The 23,852-nt window shown below is 39.2% G+C and overlaps 1 protein-coding gene and 1 long non-coding RNA gene across 12 annotated transcripts in view; one reads left to right on the forward strand and one right to left on the reverse strand.

Annotated features, from left to right (window-relative positions):
• The window catches only part of KLHL29 (kelch like family member 29), a 389,077-nt gene that overhangs the window by 60,551 nt on the left and 304,674 nt on the right, over positions 1-23,852 (reverse strand). For all 11 annotated transcript variants that reach the window (XR_015282702.1, XM_086875691.1, XM_086875697.1 and 8 more), the window contains one exon: positions 10,816-10,954. Coding sequence is in view for 10 of the 11 variants with exons in the window: in XM_086875691.1 (XP_086731817.1) it covers positions 10,816-10,954 (139 nt within the window). In the remaining variant the exon portion in view is untranslated. The remainder of the gene's footprint in view (positions 1-10,815; positions 10,955-23,852) is intronic.
• Positions 16,611-19,860, forward strand: LOC147654587 (uncharacterized). Its single transcript, XR_015282704.1, has 2 exons — positions 16,611-16,937; positions 17,334-19,860. It is a non-coding gene; the product is annotated as an uncharacterized LOC147654587 (long non-coding RNA).

Here is a 23,852-nt window from a genome sequence, read left to right on the forward strand (position 1 = left end):
AAGCAGAACTGAACCTGCAGATAAGCAGGAAGCACAGATATACTCTGAATGGGTAAGGGGGGAGTTACTGAAAAATATTCTGCATTGTCTAGAATAATTAAGTCCAGCAAAATCAAGCAAATGCCTTTGAACATAGTCTGGCTACTTATCCTTCAACTTAATTGCTTCAACTAGAGAAGACAAAGGCACAGGGAACCCTTTAAAGCAAAAGATGGCTCGATTATACTCTCAAATAATGAATCAGAAACAGTGTCCTTTTCTTGTAACCAATACATAGGGAAGAGCAAAAATGTTTAAATACTTGATAGCAAGAAAAATAGCCCTAATACCTCATCTGCAAGATTTGTAGTGGAACTGACAAAAGAAAAAGTAGAGAAATTTACATTTTTTGGTACTTATTTGTCCTTGAAAATCATTTCCAAACATGTAATACACACGGACAAGAATCAGCCACAGTGCTTTCATGTTTAATAGTGATGCAACTGAAGTTTTCTGCATCCTGAGTTATAAATAGATGTGTATCTATGCATTTTTCCTGCATTATTTGTATCAACACGTTCCCATAACAGAACGTCTGTGTGATTCTGTTCAAAACATTTAATAGTGAGATGCCTTGATTTGCAAAGCCACATTTAGAGTCTGGCTAAAGTAGCTGTGTAAGTGAAACACCGCGAGCGCATCAATTTGTCAATTTATGGACAGCGCTACCGCCTCTCATTCAGCCTTCCCTCATGGTTTGGATATGCTGCCTTTAACTGGCTTGCAACATTATTTTGACTGACTAACGGTTTGGCTACAGCTTCACTCAATTTTAGATCAAATACGAAAAGCTACCTATACCCGGTACAGATGCCAGCCAACGCTCTGTTTACAAGCTACAGTCACAAAGTCAAAACAAATTCTGGATGTTCAAAATGGAGCCATCTGCACGGAATAAACATGAAAAATGTGAAACATTTTATGTAAATGTACATTACTGCCTAGGAACAGTTGGTTCAGCTTCCGCCCAGGCTGCCTGGCTGAGAACAGGAGGATTGACAGAGTTTGTGACACCTATTTACATTCGATGCCATATGACTCACCGTGCCATAGACTCAGAGGTATGACGTATATTTAAGCTTTGTGCTCCAAAAGGGCACTGAAATAAATTATTATCTTTTAAAATAAAGACACATTTGGAATTGTTATTTGTGATATTTCTCTGGAGAAGTGGGACTTGCTGTATAACTTTTTCCTTTTGCCTCTCCAAGGTCCATCTGTGAGCCTACCTCCACTACCTGTTTCCCCCAGCAGAAGTCAGCAGGAAAGAGCTACCTCAATTTTGTTCATATTTCACTCAGAATGTATCTTTAAGAAATAGGAAAACACTCATTCTGGCAGTGTAAGAAGAGAAGAATTGTTGTCTTTGACTATCTATGGCTCAGGGTCTCATACAACTCAGGGATCTGAATTGCATCCACTAAAAGCACATGTTTGAGATGACAGGAGGCTGCAGGATTGCTGGCAGCAGGGAGGAGCTTCAGCTCCACCCTGGACTAAGGAAACTGAAGCCTGTGTTTTTGGGGCTGGACCAAAAGCAATGGTTTGTCCCATCACCCAGCTGCCTTTTAGTCTCTTCACCCCAACGCCTGCCCAGGATTTGCCCTATCAGCTCAACATGCTGAACTGGCTGGCTTGTTTTCATAATTAGGAATATAAATGTTTACCCTAAAGTAATTGTGTTTACATTATGAGAGAGCTACGTATTTTCTACCAAGACAGACAGGACAATAAAAAAAAAAAAAAATCAGATTAAATTGCTTTGTTCCCTGGACGGTATTTAGGACTCTAGAAAACAGGAAATCCAAGATTTTCATGTAAGATGAAGCACTTAACCAAAGAAAAGCTACTTCTTTTTATCTCTGTCAAATTATTTTGATTACCAAAGAAAGGACTCCAGACTGGGGTAGACAGCTTCTCATGAGGCTTAAGAGTCTGTTAGCTGTGTGCTCATTAGAAACTGCTGTTCAAGTCGACACAATTTAGACTGAACATCTTGTTTATTGTGGAACTTTAACATTTTACTTTAATCCTTAAAGCACTGAAACTTCAGGCAAAGAAGAGAGTGCAATGATGCTGCATTTTAACTGTCCACTATTTGATTTTTTTATCATCTTCGGAGTCATTAATTGTTCAAAACCAATATGTCTGTGCATCTTGGGAGAAGCAGAAAATAAAATTTGTTAAATTACAGCCAAACTTCAGCTATGTACAGATCAGACTCAGCAGTCTACATGGAAAGTTGTATTTTGTACTGAATATCTTGATTTATCGTAATGATGAGTTCATGAGATATAAAAGCATAGATGCCCAAACATACAACATATATTTCCACGACACGCACCAAGAAACATATGCATACTGAGGTAATAGGTTATCTACTGAGTTATACAAGTTTATGCAGCTGCAAGGTAATCAATCATGTAAATGATGACAGGAAGGGACATTTATAGAGCAACATCATTGCAATACGTATGTCATAAGGCACTGAATGTTTTATTAAACAGGATTTAAAAAAAAAAAAAAAATTGCACCCCAGCATCACTTCTCCTTTCGAATTGTTTTATCAACTCAAAATGTATTAACTTGCAAATCTCTGCCTTCGTTATTCTATCTTGTAGATAAACATTATCTTTCAGCCTCAGTCACTATCCATCTGTCTCATGAGAGAAGAAAACATGTAATGGTTCTATTGTATGATTACAATAAAGAACTAGTAAAATCACAAGATTAAATAAATTACATTGTTTAAACACAGGGTTGCAAATTTGTCAGGAAAATTTACCTGACCAACAAATCCATTTGCTCACTTTTTATCAGGATGTTGATACAAATAATGTTCCTTGTTCCAGGCAAACAAAATCTGGCAAGACTAGTGTAACTTATTAGGGTCAAATGCTGCCAGTTTGCACCTGCTCTATCAGAAGAAAATCAGGAAAATTAATGGCTGTGAGCTTGGGCACGCACCAGCAGCTCCTGCTAATTCACCATCACAGAAATGATCATTACAAACCAAGACGAGCAATGGGATTAAGAGCAAACGCTTTTGTTCGCGGACAACATGGCCAGAATAAAATAAAGCAAACAAAAGAGCCACGTTTCCTATATACCCTTAATGCCATTCACTGATGGAACACAATCTAAATGCTCGGCCAGGACCATTTCTAAAGGCAGGATCAGCAGCAGCTTGTAACGCTACAGTGTCGGAGATCACAGTTGGAGGCACAAATCTGGCTCCCTGCTGAGATTTAAGAAAGAAGATGAGGAGATTGAAGATGCTGGCTTAAATGACTGGCAAGTGAATGAAGAAGTGAATAGCAATTGCCCTTGGAAGAACAGTGTCTCATGACCTAGACTTTTCCTAGGGACTGAGAATAAACTGAATCTCGCAAGGTACTAGTGGAGAAGCAAAAAAACTGGGCCAACTTATTAATAGTGTGGGATCTGCCTTGTTTACAAGTATCTCTGGCAGCCTAATTCAGTGGCAAAACAACCTGGGTGAGAGCTACTATTTGTTAAAGGTAAATAAAAGATGCAAGCAGGTTCTGGGGGATTATATAGGAAGGAAGATTAAAAGTAAGTTGACAGAATAAAAAATTTATTCTCATCAAACTTAAAGCTCAAACCCTTACCCAACTCCTATCTGATTTCTTTTAATGATATTTATTACACCATCAAAAACCAGCTTAGCACAGAGCTGGCATGCAGCTAATAAATCTATTTCTTAGGAATGTGGTGAAATTTATACAAGTAATTATCTAGGTAGTCTATCCAAGACTCTTTCTCATCATTGCAATGTCTAGAGGGAAAACAATAATAAAATAATGATAACCACCATTATTATTTATTACTACTACTATGATTATGGCAGTGCCCAAAGATCCCAATCAGCATTACAGTAATTAGAATTAATTCTGTCAGGCACTTGTTCTTTCTCCTTCAGCTACAGGATGTTGCTAGTGCTTTTCTACAGTATTTATAGATCCAGAGACATCAATTAATGGCATGACAGCACCTCACCTATGGCCACACTATAGGCAGGAAAGGGCATGTGGCTCTTCTCACCCCATCAGTTCCTGCCCATCCACCCTGCAGAACTGCTCTGAGTATTTCAGACACAGAAGCTCAGCACCGTGCAAGCAAAAAGAGGGCAGATACGATCATAACCTGGTCATATTAATTCAAATTCATTATCCCAATCCAGCAGTGGTTAATCCTTGATGATATAAATGAAAGAAGCGAACTACTGATCCCTAGAGCTACCTACAAGCAAGCTGGACTTGGATATTTGATTACCCTCATTTTAGGGCAAGACTGGCTTTTGGAATTGCCCCAAAAATGACAGTTTTCAAGAATAAGGCTCTTGTTTCTATGCCATGGAAGATTTTTTTTTTTTTCTCTGTTGTCTTTGATTCATTTATCTTGAACTGCACCTTTCTAGGTAACTGTTCCCTTTCACCCCTGAATTTTTAACAAAGTTAAGCCTAGGTAGGGTTGTGAGATGTAAGTAAATACAGGTAGGCCACTTGCACCTGCATCTTGAGAGATTCTGCATGACAGCTGTGTGGCTTGTAGATGGGTACAGCTGGAGCAAGAGAGGTGATTAGTCTGTCATTCCTTGGGTAAGATTTGCAGAATTTGTGGTTGAGTCTAGAAATTATAGAAGCAAGAAGTCCCAGCTACAGTAAACAGAGATGCTGTCAATGAGGGAGAGGAGTGAGCTTCAGGGATCTGCTTGGTTCTTGGCCTCTGCAAACTGCTGCCATTACAGGGCAGAATTTTACAGGCAGAAGTTTAATTTCTGTGCTGCACCTCAAGGCTTGAAAAGGAGCCTTTCTGTCCTCATTTTCAGAGCTTCTCTTCAGAGTGGGGCACATTGCTCTGTCCTCCTTGCAGAGTGGCCTTCAGCCCAAGCCTCTCATCCTCCTAATCCACAGCCATGCGTGCGGGGCTGGAAACAGCCAGGCTGCGACACCTGCGATGGGTTTTGTGGCAGTGCATAACAACACTGAATATTTGTAAGCTGCCATTCATTTATGTAGAAGACCATACATTTTTGCCTGATGAAAACACGTTTTCCAAGGTCTGGCAGCTGAGAAATTTGAAGCCCAGCAGGGAATTCCGAGGGGCAGGTGGGTGGCTGCCTAGGCAGGCAGAGAGAGCACAGCACTCATGGAAATAGGCCACTGAGAGCAGAGGGCTGTGTCCCATGTCAAGATCTTGTGCCCAACACACGGTAATTATCATTGCTTCCTTTAAGATAAAAACCTTGTCCACAGCACAATTTACACCTGTCCTCTCGCAGTAAAGGGTGAAGGACATTTTACACTCCCAAGAGACCTCCCATTATCATGATTTAAATGGTTTAACAGAAACCCCTGGGCTCTTTCTCTGGGCACAATGTAACTCTCCTGGCACCTGAAACAAACATGGTATCTTTTAACTCCCTATTTCTCTGCTTTCAACTACATGTTATAGTTTGTTTCCACATTCATTTTGTTCTACAATGGAGCCGAAGTATGCAGATGTGGAAATGCTGCTTGCTCCTCTCCCAGAGTTAAAAGCAAGATTCTTAATAAGCAGGAAAACATGAAGGGGTCAGTAAGAGTAGATTTTTCTTTCATCCTGCTGTTTCTCATTTTGGGCTTTTTAGAATGTAAACACAAACCAGACAGTCTGTTTTCCAGACACCTAAACGCTTTTGCAGTTTTGTCAGGCTGTTTCAGATGGATAGTGGCAGGTTTCTCTGTTGTGCATCCAAATGCTCACTTTCCACACAATAGTGTAAAATGCAGAATGACATCTTTGCCTTCTGCGTAGGTGTAAAGCAAGAGGAATTTGGTCTACCCACCCTAAATGCTTTACTTCTCCTGCCCTGCCTTCAAGCCCTCAGAGAGTACTTTAGAAAAAAAAAAAATAATCAAAAATCTTAAGACTTGAAAAAAGGCAAGATATTGTGGAAAAGCAATTTGGCCATGAAGTCACTGGGTCTACTTTGTAGGAGAAGAAGGATGAATATAGCAGGGCCAGATTACAATACACCCAAAATACTGCTTCTTGTGACAGAATCTCTTTACACATAAAACTTACCACTCTATGCCAGTGGAATCAGACACCCAAGATGACTTAAAGATTAGAAAGCATCATTAAAATCTAATCTTGAAAAGATAAAACTTGTAGGACAAGATCTGTGTATCTTTAGCAACTGACCACAGACAAATCTACTTGTAAAAGCTTGCTTATAAAAGCAAGTATTTTGGCCAGCAACAGACTTTCATGTCAAGTTCTTCCTTTTAATAATGTCGTATTTGGTAGAGATTCCAGTGCTCTGGGTTAAGAATAAGAAAGCAGCAAATTAAAATGTTCCGGTGAAACATTTCTTTGCTACGGAAATATCAGAAATTCCATTTATTCAGCAGCTGCATTTGTCTATCCCAAATACAGCTGGAAATAAAAAAGATGGCTCTTCATGGGATTTTTCCATTTGCTCCTTCCTCCCAGAACAAACACACACACCCCACACACCTTCCACCATTTCTTCTAGGGCAGATACAAAAACAGAGCTAATTTCTTTCCTCTCCCAAACCAAGGATGTTTTAAACAAGAAAATCTGCGCTCTGCAAGAGGCACATTTTGGAGATACATTTTTTGATGGATCTGGATCTGTCTCTTTTTTTTTTCTGTGTACACATATAAGCATAAATATGTGCCATTAAGAAAAACACTAGTTTCCATAAGAAATCATTCATGTCCTTTTAGTCAACTATGATTCAGGCTGGGTGACCCATCTTACTCCCTGGGTCATGAAAAATAAGCACTTCCAGAAGGCAAATCATGCTATTTATTGTGAGATGGGATGTATCGTCCTACAGACATTCCCATCTTTTCTCCCAACTGCAGAGAAGACCAGGCAGCCAGCTTAAGCTGGACCTCTGAGGGAAGCAATGGAACACCCATCATAAGTTCACTGTCTATGCAAATCACCCTCTATTTTATAGTAAAGGGGGATGGCCTCCTCTTTCACTCGATCTCTGTTTTGTGGGGAGAGGACTTGCCTCTTGGACAGGTCTGTCTACCTCTCTGCAGAATGCAGTAACAGTCAAGAAGGTGAGGTTAGATTCAACCTGCCTTAGATGCCAAGCTTGGACCTAAATGTTGGTTAGCTAACACGAGACATAAGCACCTCTCATCGGTCCAGGCACCCTGTCTACACATAGAAACCTGAGTTAGGAGAAAAAGATCCCTCAGGAAGCCTTCAAGGTTCTTCTCTTCATTGTCTGTATCATAAATTAAGCCCTTGTTTTGAGATGGCTGATTCCATGAGTAGCAAAGTCAAGCAGTCTGGAGTCAATGTAGTTAGTGCACTAAAAATATGTAAGATGGCCTTTAGGGGACAGTGCCCCAATCCAGCTGCTGTTTATCATCCACATTCTCCTGAAGCCCTATACTGCAGTAGTCCTGTATGGATCCTCACCCTTCCCCTGAACCTCACCTTTCTCTCTTTGTGGGCACAGTGATGTGGAACAGGTGTCAGGAATATTTCACACCTGCTGCTCCTAATACACCTGATCCTTTTCCGAAGGTTCTGCACTGAAAAAGGCTGAGATTGTTTTCCGTAGTCAGTTGCTGTTGGGAGGGAGATGAACACCAAGTCCCGGCTTAGGCTTGAGTGCTGTGCAGCTTCTGACAGGGGTGGCCTGCTTCCAAAAGAGGTGCCTGCTATGGTGCTGAGCTCAGGCTTGGGACTGGACTAAACCAAACTCAAAAGGACACATATATTTGAAAGATAAAGCCCATGGAATGGAGAATTTTCTGGATGAGAAGCAGAATGAACAGGATTAACCATTTTGGGAGAAACTAGAGGGGTTTCAAAATGCACTCTCATTACCAATTTTGTTTCGTAAATAACTTTAGAATTGTTTTGGACAATCAAACCTGGTTATCATCTTTTTATCAGTGCAATGAAAACAACATATTTTCTTCCCTGTTATGACTAATTCTCATCAAATAGCCTTCCTCAAGATGAGCAATAACTCCAGTTCTATTATGTTTTTTATCTGTACTTTGGTTTTATTTTGAGAAGGAAATAATTGATCTTATTTGATTCTGAACATTTCTCTTTTATTCTTTTGAGACACTACTTGCTATTCTACCATCAGATACCAACTTGAACACAGTGGAATCAATGGCAGAATATGAGGTTAATAATAACCAGCCTGTGGCAAATAATAAGCTGAAGTAAATACTCTGAAAGATTCTATTTCTGCATGTTTCTATAGATGTACATAGCACCTTCATGAATAGATCATATTGCCATTGATGTTTCTGGTGACACATTGGTGCCTTTGGTTGGAATGACACTAGGTTTTAACCCTGGCTTGCACTGATTGAAATGGCCTTTCTATTATATTTAATATAAAGAGATCTCTTTCATTCTTTAAGAAAAACTGCCATTTATTGTTTTGATTTCTATAACACAAGGAGTGCAATAGAAATCACATAAAGCTTTAAGTGCTGTCTCAAAGGAGCTGCTAACAAATATCATAGAGGACTCTAGATGTATTGTATCTGTAAACATTCTAAGTCTATGAACTATAATGATTCTGTATTATTAAGGGCATGATCCCACAAAAAATTGAGTGCCTCTTGCAATCTGAGCCCTTGACTTCCACGGGGTTTCAAAAAGGACAAGACTTTACACTGCAAATATCCTACAGAAAGAAGTCTTGAGAAATTCCACCCCTTAGTCCTGAGTTTATTGTCTCACAAAGATACATTTGCTCAATTTACAGGTGAATATTTATTTTTCTCACCCTACAGTTTTGCAAACTCATCTTGACATCAAGCTGAATTTTTTCTTATTCAAGCATCATCATCAGTAATAAAGTATTTTTGCCTTGGATACACCTGTGCAACTCCATTAGCCTCCATCAAGGTTACATGTATGCAACTGAGGTTATATATGGAAGGCAACTGGGATGGAGAGACCTGATGGTGGACACAAATCGACCCCTGGAATATTTATTGCTGCTGATGATGTGAAAGAAGGCAAAAAGTGGTGAGTTTAGCAAATAGGCTAAACCTTCCACTATTTTTTTTCTTGTAATGCATGCAAGCCTTATGTGGGCAGCTGAAAGAGAATACGTGCTGAAATCTAGGCATTTTCTTTCGCAAAATCTAGATTTTCATTTTTTATATTGTTTTAACTAAGTTAATAACAGAGCAGTGCTCAATCTAATGTATATCTCATTTAATAACTAAATAATAAAGCGGCAAGATTTGTCAGTGTGCTTCTAGAAATAGATGCTGCCTGGTAATTTCTGCACACAAGCAGGTGTCTTCACAACAAAATCCAAATGACAGTCTCTGGACAGTCAGTGATTTGGTTCCTGTAAGTTGCTTCTATGATTTTTCTTTCCCTGTAGACTCTACTCTTTATCACCCTAAAAAGTAGCCTTAACAATTAAATAATAATGAGCAGACAGAACAGAAAGGACAGGAGAGATCTGGCATAGGTACTGCTAGAAATCATTAGATTTACAGAGGGGAAAAGACATGCTTCCTAGGCCAACATATTTTTTATGAATAATTGATAAGGCAGTCAGTACAGTTATATCATAGAAATGTAATATATATCCATAATTATAGAAGCAGCTTTGTGCAAAAGGACACAATACACTGAAAGGAGATACCAGCCAATATGCCATCCTGAAATAAAATACAGTCACTATTGTGTTAGTTGGCAAAATTTAAATACAGGATTTGAAGCAAGCAAAATGTTCTTTAATCCCATTTTTTAGCACAGTCCAGGCTCAGTCTGCTCAGGAAAATACTGCAAGGCAAAATCAGCAGCTGCATTAATTTGCTGATGATTGAGAGAAAAATGAAAGTTATCCTCGTGGTTTTTTTTTCTCCCTACTTGCTACTCTAACTTACTAATAATACGAGAGTACCAATTTATTCTTATGCAAGTATATGAAGCATACAAATTGAAAAATCAATGTAATGGAAAAAAAAGATTATCATGCACTGTTTAGAATCAATCAGCTAGAAACAGAGGGGGGAAAATGCGAAGGTGGAGACATGATGTTTAGAAAATATACATACTGTACCTACCCTAAGCTGAAGTGTTTGCATGGAAAAGCTACTGTTAGTCCAACATGCAGACCGAGCTACATTTTGACCAGTAAATCATCTTATTTCTAATTTTTTTCTAGAGAAATTAATCAGTTGTCTTTTCTTCTTTTAAAGGTCCCCAGATAATAAAAATATCAATCCCTTTGCCCATAAAAGCCACACAAAAGCATGTAACAAAGATTTCAGGGTGAAGGGATTACAGTACCCAAATGCTTTATTTGCACGATGTCTCAGCACCGTTCACCTGAACGCTGATGGCTTTTTGCAGCCTGAAGCACAGACTTTTGTCGTGTGTGACTGAGTCCCTTGCAAATATCGACAGCAGCAGTTTTTAGTTGTGGACTGAATCACCATTAGCAGTGGAGTTTAAATCTTAGATCTCTCAGTGGTGGAACACTTTCTTCGGCCAAAACCAGCCTCTACTCATCAGAAATAATTACACTGTACGAGTCAGATGTGTAACAAATGGATCTGAGTCTCAGTTTGGAAATACATTCAGAGGAGGTGGAAAGAATGGCTACTGGCTCTGTGACAGGAGATTCAATCTTCATAAACCTGCAAGAGAGGGGAGGAAAAAAAAGCGACACAAATGCGCCCTACAAAAGAACAGAGCAGATCACAGCTGGAAGGAAGGCAAACCTTTTAATCAGGTCCTTGAAATACAAGCTGCAGGAAGCTAGAACATTTTGGTGGACTTCAAACTCTTTGCCTTCAACAATAATTTTCAGGTCTGTAAACTCTTTCGCTCTGCGTTGCTGGTTCAACTCCTTCAACATTTCTGCAGAACAGAGAAGACAGACAGTGCCAGGGTTCCCATTAAGAGTTTTTTATTTTTACTTTTTACTTTTCATTTTTTTTTTGTAAAGAAGTAGAGAAACAGGAAATAATTGATATTTTTGTTGGTAAGATTGGCTCAACACAGACAGTCAGAAGTTACGAACATAACATATTAAAAAAAAAAGAAAAAGAAAAAAGCAGGAACCAGTAGGTCTAAACAACTGAAATATATATACACAGAAAAAAAAAGCAAAAACAATTCCTAAATTTGGAAAGGTTAAAAATTAAAATAAAATATTTCAGCATTAGCAAATCAGAAACACAGAGAATGCATTATCACAGAAATGTTAAAATAATTTGTTATAATCAAAATCAAGAGCTAATGAATTTCTATCCAAATGGAAATAAGTTTTGAACATACTAGAATAATATTAGTAAAAATGGTATTATGATGCAATATGAACTGGATATGGGTCAAAATAATAAAACCACAAGACCTGCAAAAATAACTTATCCGTAACATAGTAAAAATGTGTTAAGCCTCAGTTAACATAAAAAAATAGCAGTTCTAAATAATTTATAAATTACAGTGCAGAAAAAATTAGCTAAATTATCAATGCACCTTGCAATATACCTCAGCTATATAGACTACAATTGTATATACTTCAGAATTACCTTAAAAGCATCCTTATGATAAAAAAAAAAATCTCATGCAGAGAATAAATTACTGTCTTTTATAGCAATTCCTATTTTTTGCACTCCAAGGATTTTTACCATCACAGCATTTTTATTTTTTAGCCTTCAATGGCTTCATTTACAGCAACAATCAACTTTCACACATCATGAAAGAATCATAATGATTAAAATAACCTATGAAAGTGTTTCCATCCTGCAATAAAGCACCTACCTTGAGTGATGCCTCCTTTTATAGAGTCTATTGGTGCTAACAGAATGAAATGATAGCATGCCACGTCTCCATGTGGGGATGTGAACCACTAGGCAACCTAGATGTTTTATATGCTGCCTGGACTTTTAAGGCTAAGACTTCCCTCCAACTTTGCAGACCAAAATGGCTATCAAGATGAATAATATACTTTTCACCTGGGCAATAGCCTGGCAGTTCAGAAGCCAGTGATCAAAATGACAGAAGAGCTGATTTTAAATACTAAAGGACTTTGGGTTTATTTTATGTTTGCAATAGGTCAAGGTTCTCATTTCCTCAGTGTAACACCCTGAACACATTCCTCTTCAGACAGATCTGTAAATCAACTACAGTTCCTTACATGGAGTCCTTATGTGAAGTAAAAGGGACCTCAAGGGTGTGTAACTCTAACTGTGCTCAATGCTACTGAGAGGCTTGAGCAAGAGCTGCCTAAGCATTGCCAACCGGTCTCATGGTGAAACCTGGACCCAAATAATCCCTGTGCTCTCCTGCTTCCCCAAGGAAACTCAACAGGAATCATTTCAGCCAAGCACTAGTATTTAATGACACAAAAGCATGCAAATATACAACTGTTTCATGAAAAGAAATTGAAGCTCTCCCAAGCCCCAGCATCTGTGGTGCATATTTTTCAGGCCTAAGTAAATAAATGTCACCTTGCACATTTATGTCTATTTAATGGAAACACAGTAGTGTCTGAAAGGCTAATTATTCTATGCTGAAATGGGTCAGTGCTCTCCAGAGAGCAAGCAGATCATTAGAGAGGGCACAGAAATAACAGCAGGCTTTTGTCAGATCTATAATAGGGGAAAATAAACCACTCTGCCCTGTGGGTGCTATAGCAGGGACTATTTTTAACAAATTCAGCTGAGGTAAAGCACAATGATACATTTTGAGCAAAACCTAAAATGGGATCTGAATGTTCACTCCTGTACAGGGGAGTCTCAGGCTTTTGCTGGAGGTGTGATGCCTGAAGTCTCACTGCACAATGAACACTTTAGGTCTCAGCTGAAGACCAAGGATGGTTTGGGCACAAGGGATGTTATACTTGATTGAGGGCCAAAGTGACTGAGGTCTCTGGTTTCACAGGAACAGCAGGAGGTGCTTTATCAGTTGCATGTATTTATGGAGGAAGCATTTTTCTGTCCCTTTTCACATATGAACAATTTCTTTTCCTCCTCTCTCTCTGTCGTGGTCCATTTTCCCACTTTCATTTACAGCAACGACATTTTCCTCACACCAATTTTCTATCATTTCATGTCTTAAAGACTGTTACTTTTCCCTCTAAACTTTCTCATACTCTCTCCCCTTTTCAAATTTACCCAACCACTGTCCTTTACCCCCATTTGCACTTTTCCTAAGTTCTTATTCAAGTTCAATTTCTCTTGTATCTGTGACTTTACAACCTTCCTTGCAGAGGCCTTTTAGGACAAGGGCTCCATCCATGGCTAAGTCATACAAGTCTAAGATTACGCTTACACGAAGGGTCAATCTCCACCTCACCTCATTCCATCTCCCTCTTTTAAAGCTCATGATCAATTATTATGGTGTTCAAAGGGCACAACTGTATGAATAGCAACTGCATGGAGAGGAGAGGAGAGGGAGAGGGAGAGGGAGAGGGAGAGGGAGAGGGAGAGGGAGAGGGAGAGGGAGAGGGAGAGGGAGAGGGAGAGGGAGAGGGAGAGGGAGAAGGAGAGGGAGAAGGAGGGGGAAGGGGAGGGGGAGGGGGAGGGGGAGAGGGAGGGGGAGAGGGAGGGGGAGAGGGAGGGGGAGATACTCTTGAATGGGCTGGGGGTTTTAGGTAGTGAGTTCAGGGTAAGCAGGACTGTACAGACCATCCTTGAACTTGACTGTGGCCAAGATTACTAAAAAACAAGACACAAAGCTCAGCCACTGTACCTATTGATGCTGTGCTCTCAGTGCTGCCTCCAGTACTGTGAGAGCTGGTTTGAGCATCTAAGCTCCCAAACAGCTCCCACAGGTAACAGGCTCATTATTTGGACTTGCTGAGCACCCTTTAATTACACTCAGTCCTGGGCACAGCTTCTATCTATGGTCTTTACACACTTGAATGTGCTTTATGCTGCATGCATTCATTAAGGGATGCAAACCAGAAGAACAGGTCTGGAGCACTGGTGCGATTTGGCTCATAAAAACACAGAAATCAGAACAAGTTCTAAACAGAAACCAAAGCTCCTCTTTTTCCCACAGATATTTGGAGGCTGTGATTCCTTCCCTGTTCCCCTAAATTGTTATAGTGCTGTCCACAGAGAGATGACTATGAACTGTCCTGAATTTTTGCATCTCCATATCTAACTAGAAAGAGGAGAGGTAGGTGGAGAGGAGAAGGAAGTCAGGAGACTGCATTGATTCATCGATCTTCCTCGCTTAGGTTCCTTTGTATTACTAAATAACTAGCAGGCATTAGTATTGGACACAAGGTTATATCAGAATGGGCCCTCATTCTCAGAGTATTTGTAATGCTCACACTGTGCTTAGCCAGGCATTAATGATTTATGAGGACTCAGGATGAGTTGCAAAACAAATTTTTTCACCAGGTAATAATGCCTGCCGATGAGTTGTAAAAGAAGAGACAACACAGTGCAGTCCTGGCAGTGAAAAATGACCTCAGCTGGCTCCTGCTAGTTCCTCTTCTGGGCTCCTCCTAATTTTCAGCATTTCCTCAAATAATGGAATTTCCTGAAACCTTCATAAAGGGATGTGCTGGGAATTTCCTACCAGTTATTTACTCCTCTCATTTCTTTGTTCCAATGGACTTAATTTTCCTTGTTTGGGTTTTTATTCCTCATTTGACTATCTCTTTTATTAAGATATCCAGGTAAAAATTAAGTGCAAGGTCAGTTAAAGTGCAAGGTTTCAACAGTGTGAGCACTGATGTTTCTTCTCCTCAATGAATCACAGCCACTGCTCTACCCTAGTGCAAAGGATTTTCCCCTCTTGCCACAGGCGCACACACACATTGGAATGAGATTTCAAAACCAAGCCAGTCCTTTCTGTCCCCTTCTTCACTAGTGATGCTAAATCATTCTCAGTGAAAGACTGGTTGAATACTTTCTTCATAAAGAATTGCACAAGTGGCACCCCAAAATTACATGAGCTACACAGTGGCTGAACCTAAAGGGGACTTGACCTGAAACTGGCAACTGAACATCTCTGTGGATCTTGTGAAAAGCAGTATTTTCTGTCTTGCCATTATCATTGCTTGGGGGCATTTAATATAATTATAGTGAGAGTCCCAGAGACAATATAGGTCAGAAGGTGTAAGTGGCTTTCCTCAGGTAACAAACAGAGCCAGGAAGAACTCAGAAGCTTTGATTCTTGGTCCCCAGCTCCAGCCATAACACCACATTTTCTCCTTCTTAATTAATGGACAAATTACAAATTAAACTAAAGAGCCCACAAGCTTTGGATCAAATACAGGATCAAGCACAACTGTGTAATAGTGTAGATAAAGTAAAGGGAAAAGAAATTATATGGTGAATATTTTTTAAAATTACTTATAATCAGAAATAAAAATGGACAAGGAACTTATTCCCAAAGTTTATTTATTCTCTACTTTAAGCACAGTGAAGACTTGATACTTAAAGACCCTCTCTAATGCACATTCCCATGGCACAATGGAAGCTGTCAGGTTTCTTTCCATTTTTAATAAAGTACTCTTTACTTAAATTCTAGTAGATAAAGCTTTAAAAGGGGGCAGCAAGAGCTAAAATATAATGAGCCATAAAATATGGAAGAATCACTTTTACAAACAGCTTTTAAAATAATTTACTTGGGAAAACTAACCTCTTAAAAACTGCAAAGGGTAATTGATGAAACATCACTAATTATTCTTGTGAGGAACGTGCAAGAGACCAGTGCTTGCTTACACAGGCTCATGCTTTCATGACTGGGACAGAAAATGCAGGAAAGCCAAGAAAAGTTAACAGGAGGAAAATCAAATTACCTTCTTCCCTTAATAAGTATGGAGATTAATTCCCAAGGTTATGCTCTAGTTACGCAAAACAATAATTTTAACCATGAAGTGCCAGCACTGCCCACACTTGCTTATTTTTATAGTGGTAGAGTATGAGTAGATAAAAGAAACTAAATCATGAAGTAGAAGATCTAGAAGTCAAACAGGAGCTGTGAGTGACAGAAAGAAGTTTACCATGGTGAACCCTTCCCACGTGAGCCAGAATGCAGTATTTTTTGACACTTTGACAAATTTCTCCTCACCACAACATCCGCAGACACACAGAGAACCCCAAAGCCTGCAGAGTACCCAATAACCTGCTGAATGTACCCTTGTGCTGCTGGTATGTGGCTTGAAGCAGCTGCAGAGAGGTAAAAACTCAATGGCCAACTGCTTCGTTAGGCCAGGCTGATGAAGTTAAGAACACACACTTGGCACTGCAGTGGCTGATGCTGTTCTCCACTCCTCCAGACACCCTGACCTGGCAGACCAGGATGAACATCATACATCCCTTAAGGTCATCTCTTAAGGATAGGGGTTAGTTACTTCTCAGTTGACAAATACATAAGTCAGCTGTAGCACCTTCCCTGTGACGTGAAGACAAGCACACACACTCTGGGGAACATCTTTTTACTTGGGACTGAGGGTAAGAAATAGGTCTTTTAATCCCTTTTGGCCTGGAAGGGGAAGGGGAAATGAATGAAGCCTAATGAGAATCAGTAAGAGATGAGGATGTTTCAGATCATAGAACAACCTGAGTTGGAAGGGACTCACAAAGATCATTGAGTCCAACTCCCAGCCCTGCACAGGACAGCCCCAAGGATCACACCATGTGCCTGAGAGTGTTGTCTGAACACTTACTGAGCTCTGTCAGGTTTGCTGCTGTGACTACTGCCCTAGGAAGCCTGTTCCAGTGCCCAGCCAACCTACGGGGGAAGAACCCACAACCTTCAGTTTCCTTCCTGGACCCTGAAGATCATACATCCAGTTACTTGGACTGTCTCTGCAGTCAAAGAGAGACAGGGCCTGTCTCAGGAACGACCCAGCTAGTTCCGTGTGCTTGGACAGGTAGGATATACTGTCTCTCCCCAGGGATTACCTACCAAGGGAGATTAAATAGTTGGGACCAGTAATTTATTTTTTTTACAGAAGGTGAGAACTAATCTGTTGCAGATCAATAGTTCCCTCCCTTTTTTTTTTCTTATTGGATCTCAATTTCAGTTGAACTTCTTTACCAAGAGCAGAAGGAGAAGGGGGCGTAAGAAAGCTGGGACAGCCTGTGCAAGGATCCTTTATGGGAAAGATGGGGGAGGCAGGCAAATGGTGAAGCACTCTCACTCTGTACTGTACTGCAGAAAGCCAAGGCTGCTAAAGGCTTGGGATGGAGGTGCAAAATACTGTCTGCATGATACTGGGTGCCCAGTCCTCTTCTCACAGACTCTCTTTATTATGGGGTTTCCACAGGACACCATCCTCCAAGGCATGTGAAAATGCTCAACTGGTTCTGGCTATCTCCTGCATATTTCACTTTCCTAAGCCCTTAAGCCAGATAAAATGAACTGAGAAAAGCTCAATACTGAATACAAGCACGGCAATGCCGTGCCCTGACAAGCCTGTGCTACCCAGCTACACACCCTGGTGAAGATGGAGCATATGCTGAAGGAGAGGTATCACTGCTGGCACAGCTACACCAGCCCCTGAACAAAGGCAGCAGGAGTCATCTTCTGCTGGGTTTTGTCAGCACAGCAATGTGAAATGCAAGGTGTGAAGTTGTCATACTCCAAGCTGATACAGCCATGGCAGTAGGACTTTGTAGTGCAGACCAACCTGTCTAGATCTTCGTTGCGTTGACACTGTTAGACACCTGTGCTGCTAAAGTAAACAGTAACAGATGCTGGAGAGTTGGAAAATATTTTTAAATCCTGCTGAACACCACATATGTGGCTTTATATGATAATTCTACTCAAAGGATTGTTGGCAATGAGATGCCCTGTTGTGCTAAATAATTTTTTGTTGTTCACATAGGCAAATTCTTCTCACCTTATGATGAGAAAGGGTCAACAAAGTCAGATGTGGTGATTACTCACTTGAGGAAGACAACCGCAACTCTATGTGTAAATGGAACCTTTCTAAATATACCAAAAACTCAGGAAAGTCACCATATCATGTTTTGAAACTAATTTTCAGGCTATTATCAACACTGGAAGTGACATTAGGAGGTACCTCAAGGCTGCCTTCACACATTACAGAGCTGACATTTCCCTATATTAGGCCACAGAACTATTTCAACATATTTTCTGATTATATTCAGAGACAAACTACACCCTTAATATCTAGGGTGAAAAAAAAAAAAAGCTTTAGATGCAACTTTAGAGAGATTTTGATATGACAGTTATGCATTAAAATAAAAAAAGGAGTCTGGAGTCTGGGGGCTAGAATGCCTTTGCTGCTTTGATTTATCAGGTAAAGTCTACCATGGTATCTATGCCTGCTAATTTATAATCAAACAGGGTTACAAACGCACAGTGAGCATGTGTGACCTGGTTTGAAAATGAACTGCATTTATATTACATATATGGATGCAAAGAATGAGAAAAGAATATGGTGACAATTTGATCTCTTTCATTTTCCAATGAACACTGTGATCCATGTAAGGAAAGGCAGCAAGACCAAAGGACCCAGCATAAAAATACCCACTGAGATGTTGAGATAAAGATGTAGCTTCCTATATCAGGATCTGCTGGGGTTTTTTTCAGGATTCACCCCTGATTAAATACAAAGCTGGCTGCAGCCAGTTCTATATTGGCCAAGGCAAACAAAGCCCAGGAGATCCCAGCAAACTGCCAGTCTGGTCCCCTCTCCACATATAACATGCCACTATGTCAGTTAGCACTGTAACTTGATTTCCAGACAGACAATAATTTTCTCTGGAGATGAAATGAGAGAAGCAGGCAGAAAGAGAAGGGAAAAAAAAATAAAATCCTGTGAGCACTGGAAATGCAGAATAGCCCAGATTCAAAGGGAAATTTAGTTCTGATTGTTTTATTTACCAGCAAGCAGACCTGAATATCAATCCACACTTACGGGAAGGCTAAAATATTTATTACTACAGGTCTAGTATGGATTCAGTATTATCCTAATTGCTTATAGCAGAAGACTAAGAGATAGCTTTTGGATCTTTTTGATCTCTTTATGTAGTGCAAGGCATTAGCTAAATGATTCCCAGGCTTTGAACAAGCAGCACCCATCTGTGAAACTGATGGTGTGATCACCAGCAGGCTCCTGACACAGCAGCATCCGTGAAACACTGACCAGTTTTGGTGCCAGTTGTGTGTTAACAGCAGCCACAGGCACATCTGCACCACCAGCCAGCAAACAAAACACTTGTGTTCCAAAAGGAAAAAAACAAAAACAACAGGTTTCTGAAAACAAATCAGTGATGGATCCAGAGCAAATTGCATCTATTAGAGCAAAAAAACTCAAACCCCAAAATACCACAATTCTAAGGTATAATACCTGACAATCAAAGACTTCAAAAGCACTTAACATACATTAATTAGCAAAGATGAGGCTGCTCCTCTGCCCATTGTAAACAAAGCAGTGCTGCCCACCTTCAACAGGGGCACGGCTTAGGCTTTTCATAAAATGTACAGAAGTGTAATCAACATAAGTCTTTGAAATACATTTTTACTAGACAGTGGTAATGCACATATTTTCTAACATTCACATACTGCTGTACAGGATGCCTAATGAAAGCAAATAAAAGCATTCAAATCTTGGGTACTGAAATCTCACCCTTTCAGAAGATACTATACATCATCCATAAATAACAAAGTGTTAAATCTCAGTATTTAGGCCTATATACTCCATGGATGGTTTAGTACCAGGCACGTGTTATGCACTGGGTTAAATTTAAATGCATGTGACAGTATTTCTTGGTCCAGTGGATATCTCATATCATAAAAAAACCAGTTATGTTTTTTTTTTGGTGTGTCCTCACAATAAGTCTTAGTGATTCATTACACTATCAGAACAGGTAAGTCTAATCAGAAATTTCAATATAATTAAAAAAAAAGCAAAAGCAAGCAACCAAAAAAACCCCAAAAACCACAAACAAACACCCCAAAACAAAAACAACAAAAAAGCTCTCTGTCAAATCTAGGCCCTCCCTGGGGTATTCTGCAATCCAACAACTCCAGCAACTGGCTCCCTGCTGTGTAGCTTCAGCAGGTGTGGGGGGCTGCAATCATGACTATTCACGACTACAGAAGTTATTGTAGTAGTTAAATACAGGGCTGTTAACTTACCTAAGAATCATAAATGACTACAGATTTGGAAAAAAAAGATAAATAAGCTAGTTTTTGGGCCCCCTGAGCTTTAAGAACATGGTATTTTACGTAAAAAAAAGCCGTAATTTGTGTCAAGATTTCCTCTGAACATCATCCTACTTACCATAATTTCAAATCTCTAGATTCTATCTGTTCTGAAGATGTGAAAGACTTTATAATTGTTTTTTTCTCCTACATTTTAAATCACTGTGAAGTTTTCAAAGTCTAACAGTATTGCAGATATTTAAGAAATATTTTGTAAAATGTCCTTCTCACTTCTGCCTAATGTTACCCTGTAATAGGGCAAAACCTTGATTTTTAAACCTTTATTTTTAAGCAAATTTCTTGGAAGGTATTTCTGTTATTATTAAGTATTTTTGTATAAATTCTAGTAAAGTCACTTTCTAGTATCCATGTTGCCTGAGCAGGGGGCTTGTACAGTATGACAGGAGAATAGGAGCCATAACTAGCTGATAATGTAAGAAACCACTGAACTGCAAATGTTGTTTCTATTCATAGAGAATTAAGTTATCAGGATGTGCTTAAGTAGCTACCTTACCAAATTCAGAAGTAAAACAAAAAAAAAATAGAGATACTTTTAAGAAGTCTGTTGAGATTCAAGAACACAGATTTATTTAATGAGTATTAAAATTTATGGGCTCTCTAAGAATTAAGCAAGCTTATAAAGACTATTCTGAGAGCTGAATGGCTTTCACATAATGAAGATGGTTGATAAGACTTGGCTAAAACATTTCAAAAACAAACGAAAACAAAGGAACACCTCAGAAAACACGGTGATTAAGTCAAAATTTCAGCTGCGAAGACAATATACAAATTTCACAATCATTTCATAATCCGAAAATGCTACTACAACCAACCCGCAAAGGTGCTGAACCTATGAAAGGATGACAACAGGCAATTTTGAATCTAGACAAGCATGAAAGAAGCATGTTTTTCTCCTTCTGTGTAGTTATGGCAACAGAGAGATATAAAACCCCTCCTAACTGAACAAGGGCTTTTTTCCTCTCTCTGCTCCCATCCGCAACTTTACAGCTGTCACCACAAGTCATCGCGCTCGCTCCGGCACGCCAGCAGGCAGCGAGCCGGCATCTGAGGCGAGCAGAGAACAAAAGAGGCTGCAACACAGCTCCAGTTCAAATGACAGCCTCACCAGGGCTCCAGCCCGCACTGGGAAGACAAAGTTGTAAAGTTTCACAAAAGAATTGAAGTGAATTTCTTCTCTGGATGTCCTAGTGGGAAATCAAAGATCTATTTTAATTTAAGGTACTTGCAGCTTTTCTTGCTAATGACCGAAATATCTAGAACAAGAGCTGCCCAACAGTAGTTTGCAGGTTTACAGGGGTCCATAAAGCCACTTGCACTGATCTGAAAAACCACATACATAGCATTAACTGCTTCCACTTTTGAATGTGGGCATTAAAGATAGTGAAATATAAGAGAGGTGGATGACTGGGAGGTATCTTTGGAAACTATTGTTGAAACCATGAGGATTCTGGAGAGGGGATATGTTACAGCCTTAGGCAAACAGAAAATAACAGGATTTAATTTAGACAGAAGATTCTTCATGGGAATTGATAGATGTTCATCCATAAATGACTTCACTGATTTGTGACACACAAAACCAGGACCTACAACCTAGTTAGAGGAGGGCTTCCTCTGAGGTCCTCACAAAGGACAGCCTTAAGCACCTTAAAGTGATGAAAGGTCCAAAAAAGAGCATACAGGATTGGAAATTAAATAACCACCATTTATTGTCAGTGGCCTTTAAAATTTTTATTTTGCATTCCTCAGGAACAAAACAGTCAGTGATCATTTACTTTGTCTCCAATGATATTTTGCCCTCTGACACAGTAGAACCTGGTGTCTCTAATCAGCATGTGCTGTGTATCTGAACCAGTTTCAGGGGAGGTAATTAGTATAATTCCATTCATTTTTTCTCATGTCTCCAAACCATAAATTTACACCCCCCCCCCCATACACACACACCCACACACACCCACATACATAATAAAAAATGGTGGTACTTATACTTGAGTATGTGGCAATAACAGTTTATGTGTACAAATTAACAGCCCTGGGAACAACCTCATTAAAAATCTATGGCTAAACTTCAAGCGCTTTGTGATTCCACCTCTCGTGTTCTTGCCCTCCCCGCTCCGACAGCAGAAGGCCAACATGTATTGAAGAAGAACAAACATCTACCTGTGCCAAAGCTGCCCTTTATGTTTCACATGAAATGTCAATATTTCAAAAGCTGGTTTTGTCTGTCCAAGTACCTGTGACCCTTTCAGTGGAATGAAGATTTCATGGACAGAGTTTTAAAAATGAAAATAGTTCTTAATTTCTTTTTGTTTCCTTTGTGTGTACATTTTTACTTTGCTGTAGAAAATGTCATTAATAGTGACAATATGGCACAACTGTCATGTCTCACAGCACTGACGTCTTTAGGTTAGTTTGGAAATGTTTCTTCTAGGTCATTATTTTTAATTAATACAACGAATTAGTATATTTTTATTCAAAATGTCAAACTGTTTTTAATCATAACACAAATATGAAACATTGACCTAGAAAATAGGATGTTTTCATAGTACTAAATAGCAACAACATAATTAAAAGCATGACATTCTAAAAGTGAAAATAGTGTATTTGACCATTTTACATCTTAATGAACTATCGTATCAACTTGCTATTTAAATTTCATTAAACTGGATAACAAATATAAAATACATTTTGAAACAACATAATTTCTCATAAATTTTGGAAATATGTACCTCATTAATGATGGCTAAGTGACTTTTCTAATTAGTGTGGTTTGGGAAAAACTGATTGAAATGGCATTTTACAGGAAAAAATAGTTTTAAGGACAATTTATTCCACTGAAGACACTGTCAATACTCCATCAAGCAGTACCAACTTAGCCATAATCAGAGCTTGCTTCAGCTGTGTGGCTGTGTAGTGTCTCATAGAGTTAAACTGACACAGACTTTTTAAGTGATACTGAGTATTTCCCAGTTCTAAACCAATACCCATTCAACTGAGAGCATTTTGGTCCCCATGACTGTACTGTATAATAATTAAAGTTATAGACACACACTTGCAATACCACCAAAAAACCACTTTTTTTGTTTCCTGATTTTTAATGTTAATTTTCTAGTCAGCTTAAATTATGTCTTGGCTTTTGTTTAGTCTTCTTTTTTTTTCTTTAACTGTTGCACTTTTACTCTTCAGCTCCTTCTTATACACTTGTGATTTTCTCCTAGCAATAATTTTTAAAGGTAGCAATGTATCATTGAGAATGTGATTAAGATAATTCAGTGCATTCCTAAGGACACCAAATTGCTCAACTGAAGTGTAATTTGGGTAGGCTGCAACTTATTTTTAAAGATTCATAATGCTGTAAATGTAAAATAAAACTGAAGGTGAAGCAGCTGCTCTTATCTTCTAGAACTTGAAGAAATGAAAAAATCCCAACAAAACTACAGAAAATGTAGATTAAATTTTTCAAAATGCCTAAATAACTTCTGAGCCTGGGACTTAACAGCTCTCGAAAATTTAACCTACCTGTAATTTGTCATAAAGACAAACAATGATTTCTCTTGAAATAATAGGATCAAACTGCTTTTGACTAACCAAA

Source organism: Cyanistes caeruleus, chromosome 2 (assembly GCF_971803275.1).
Source record: "Cyanistes caeruleus chromosome 2, bCyaCae1.hap1.1, whole genome shotgun sequence".
Lineage (NCBI taxonomy): Eukaryota > Metazoa > Chordata > Aves > Passeriformes > Paridae > Cyanistes > Cyanistes caeruleus.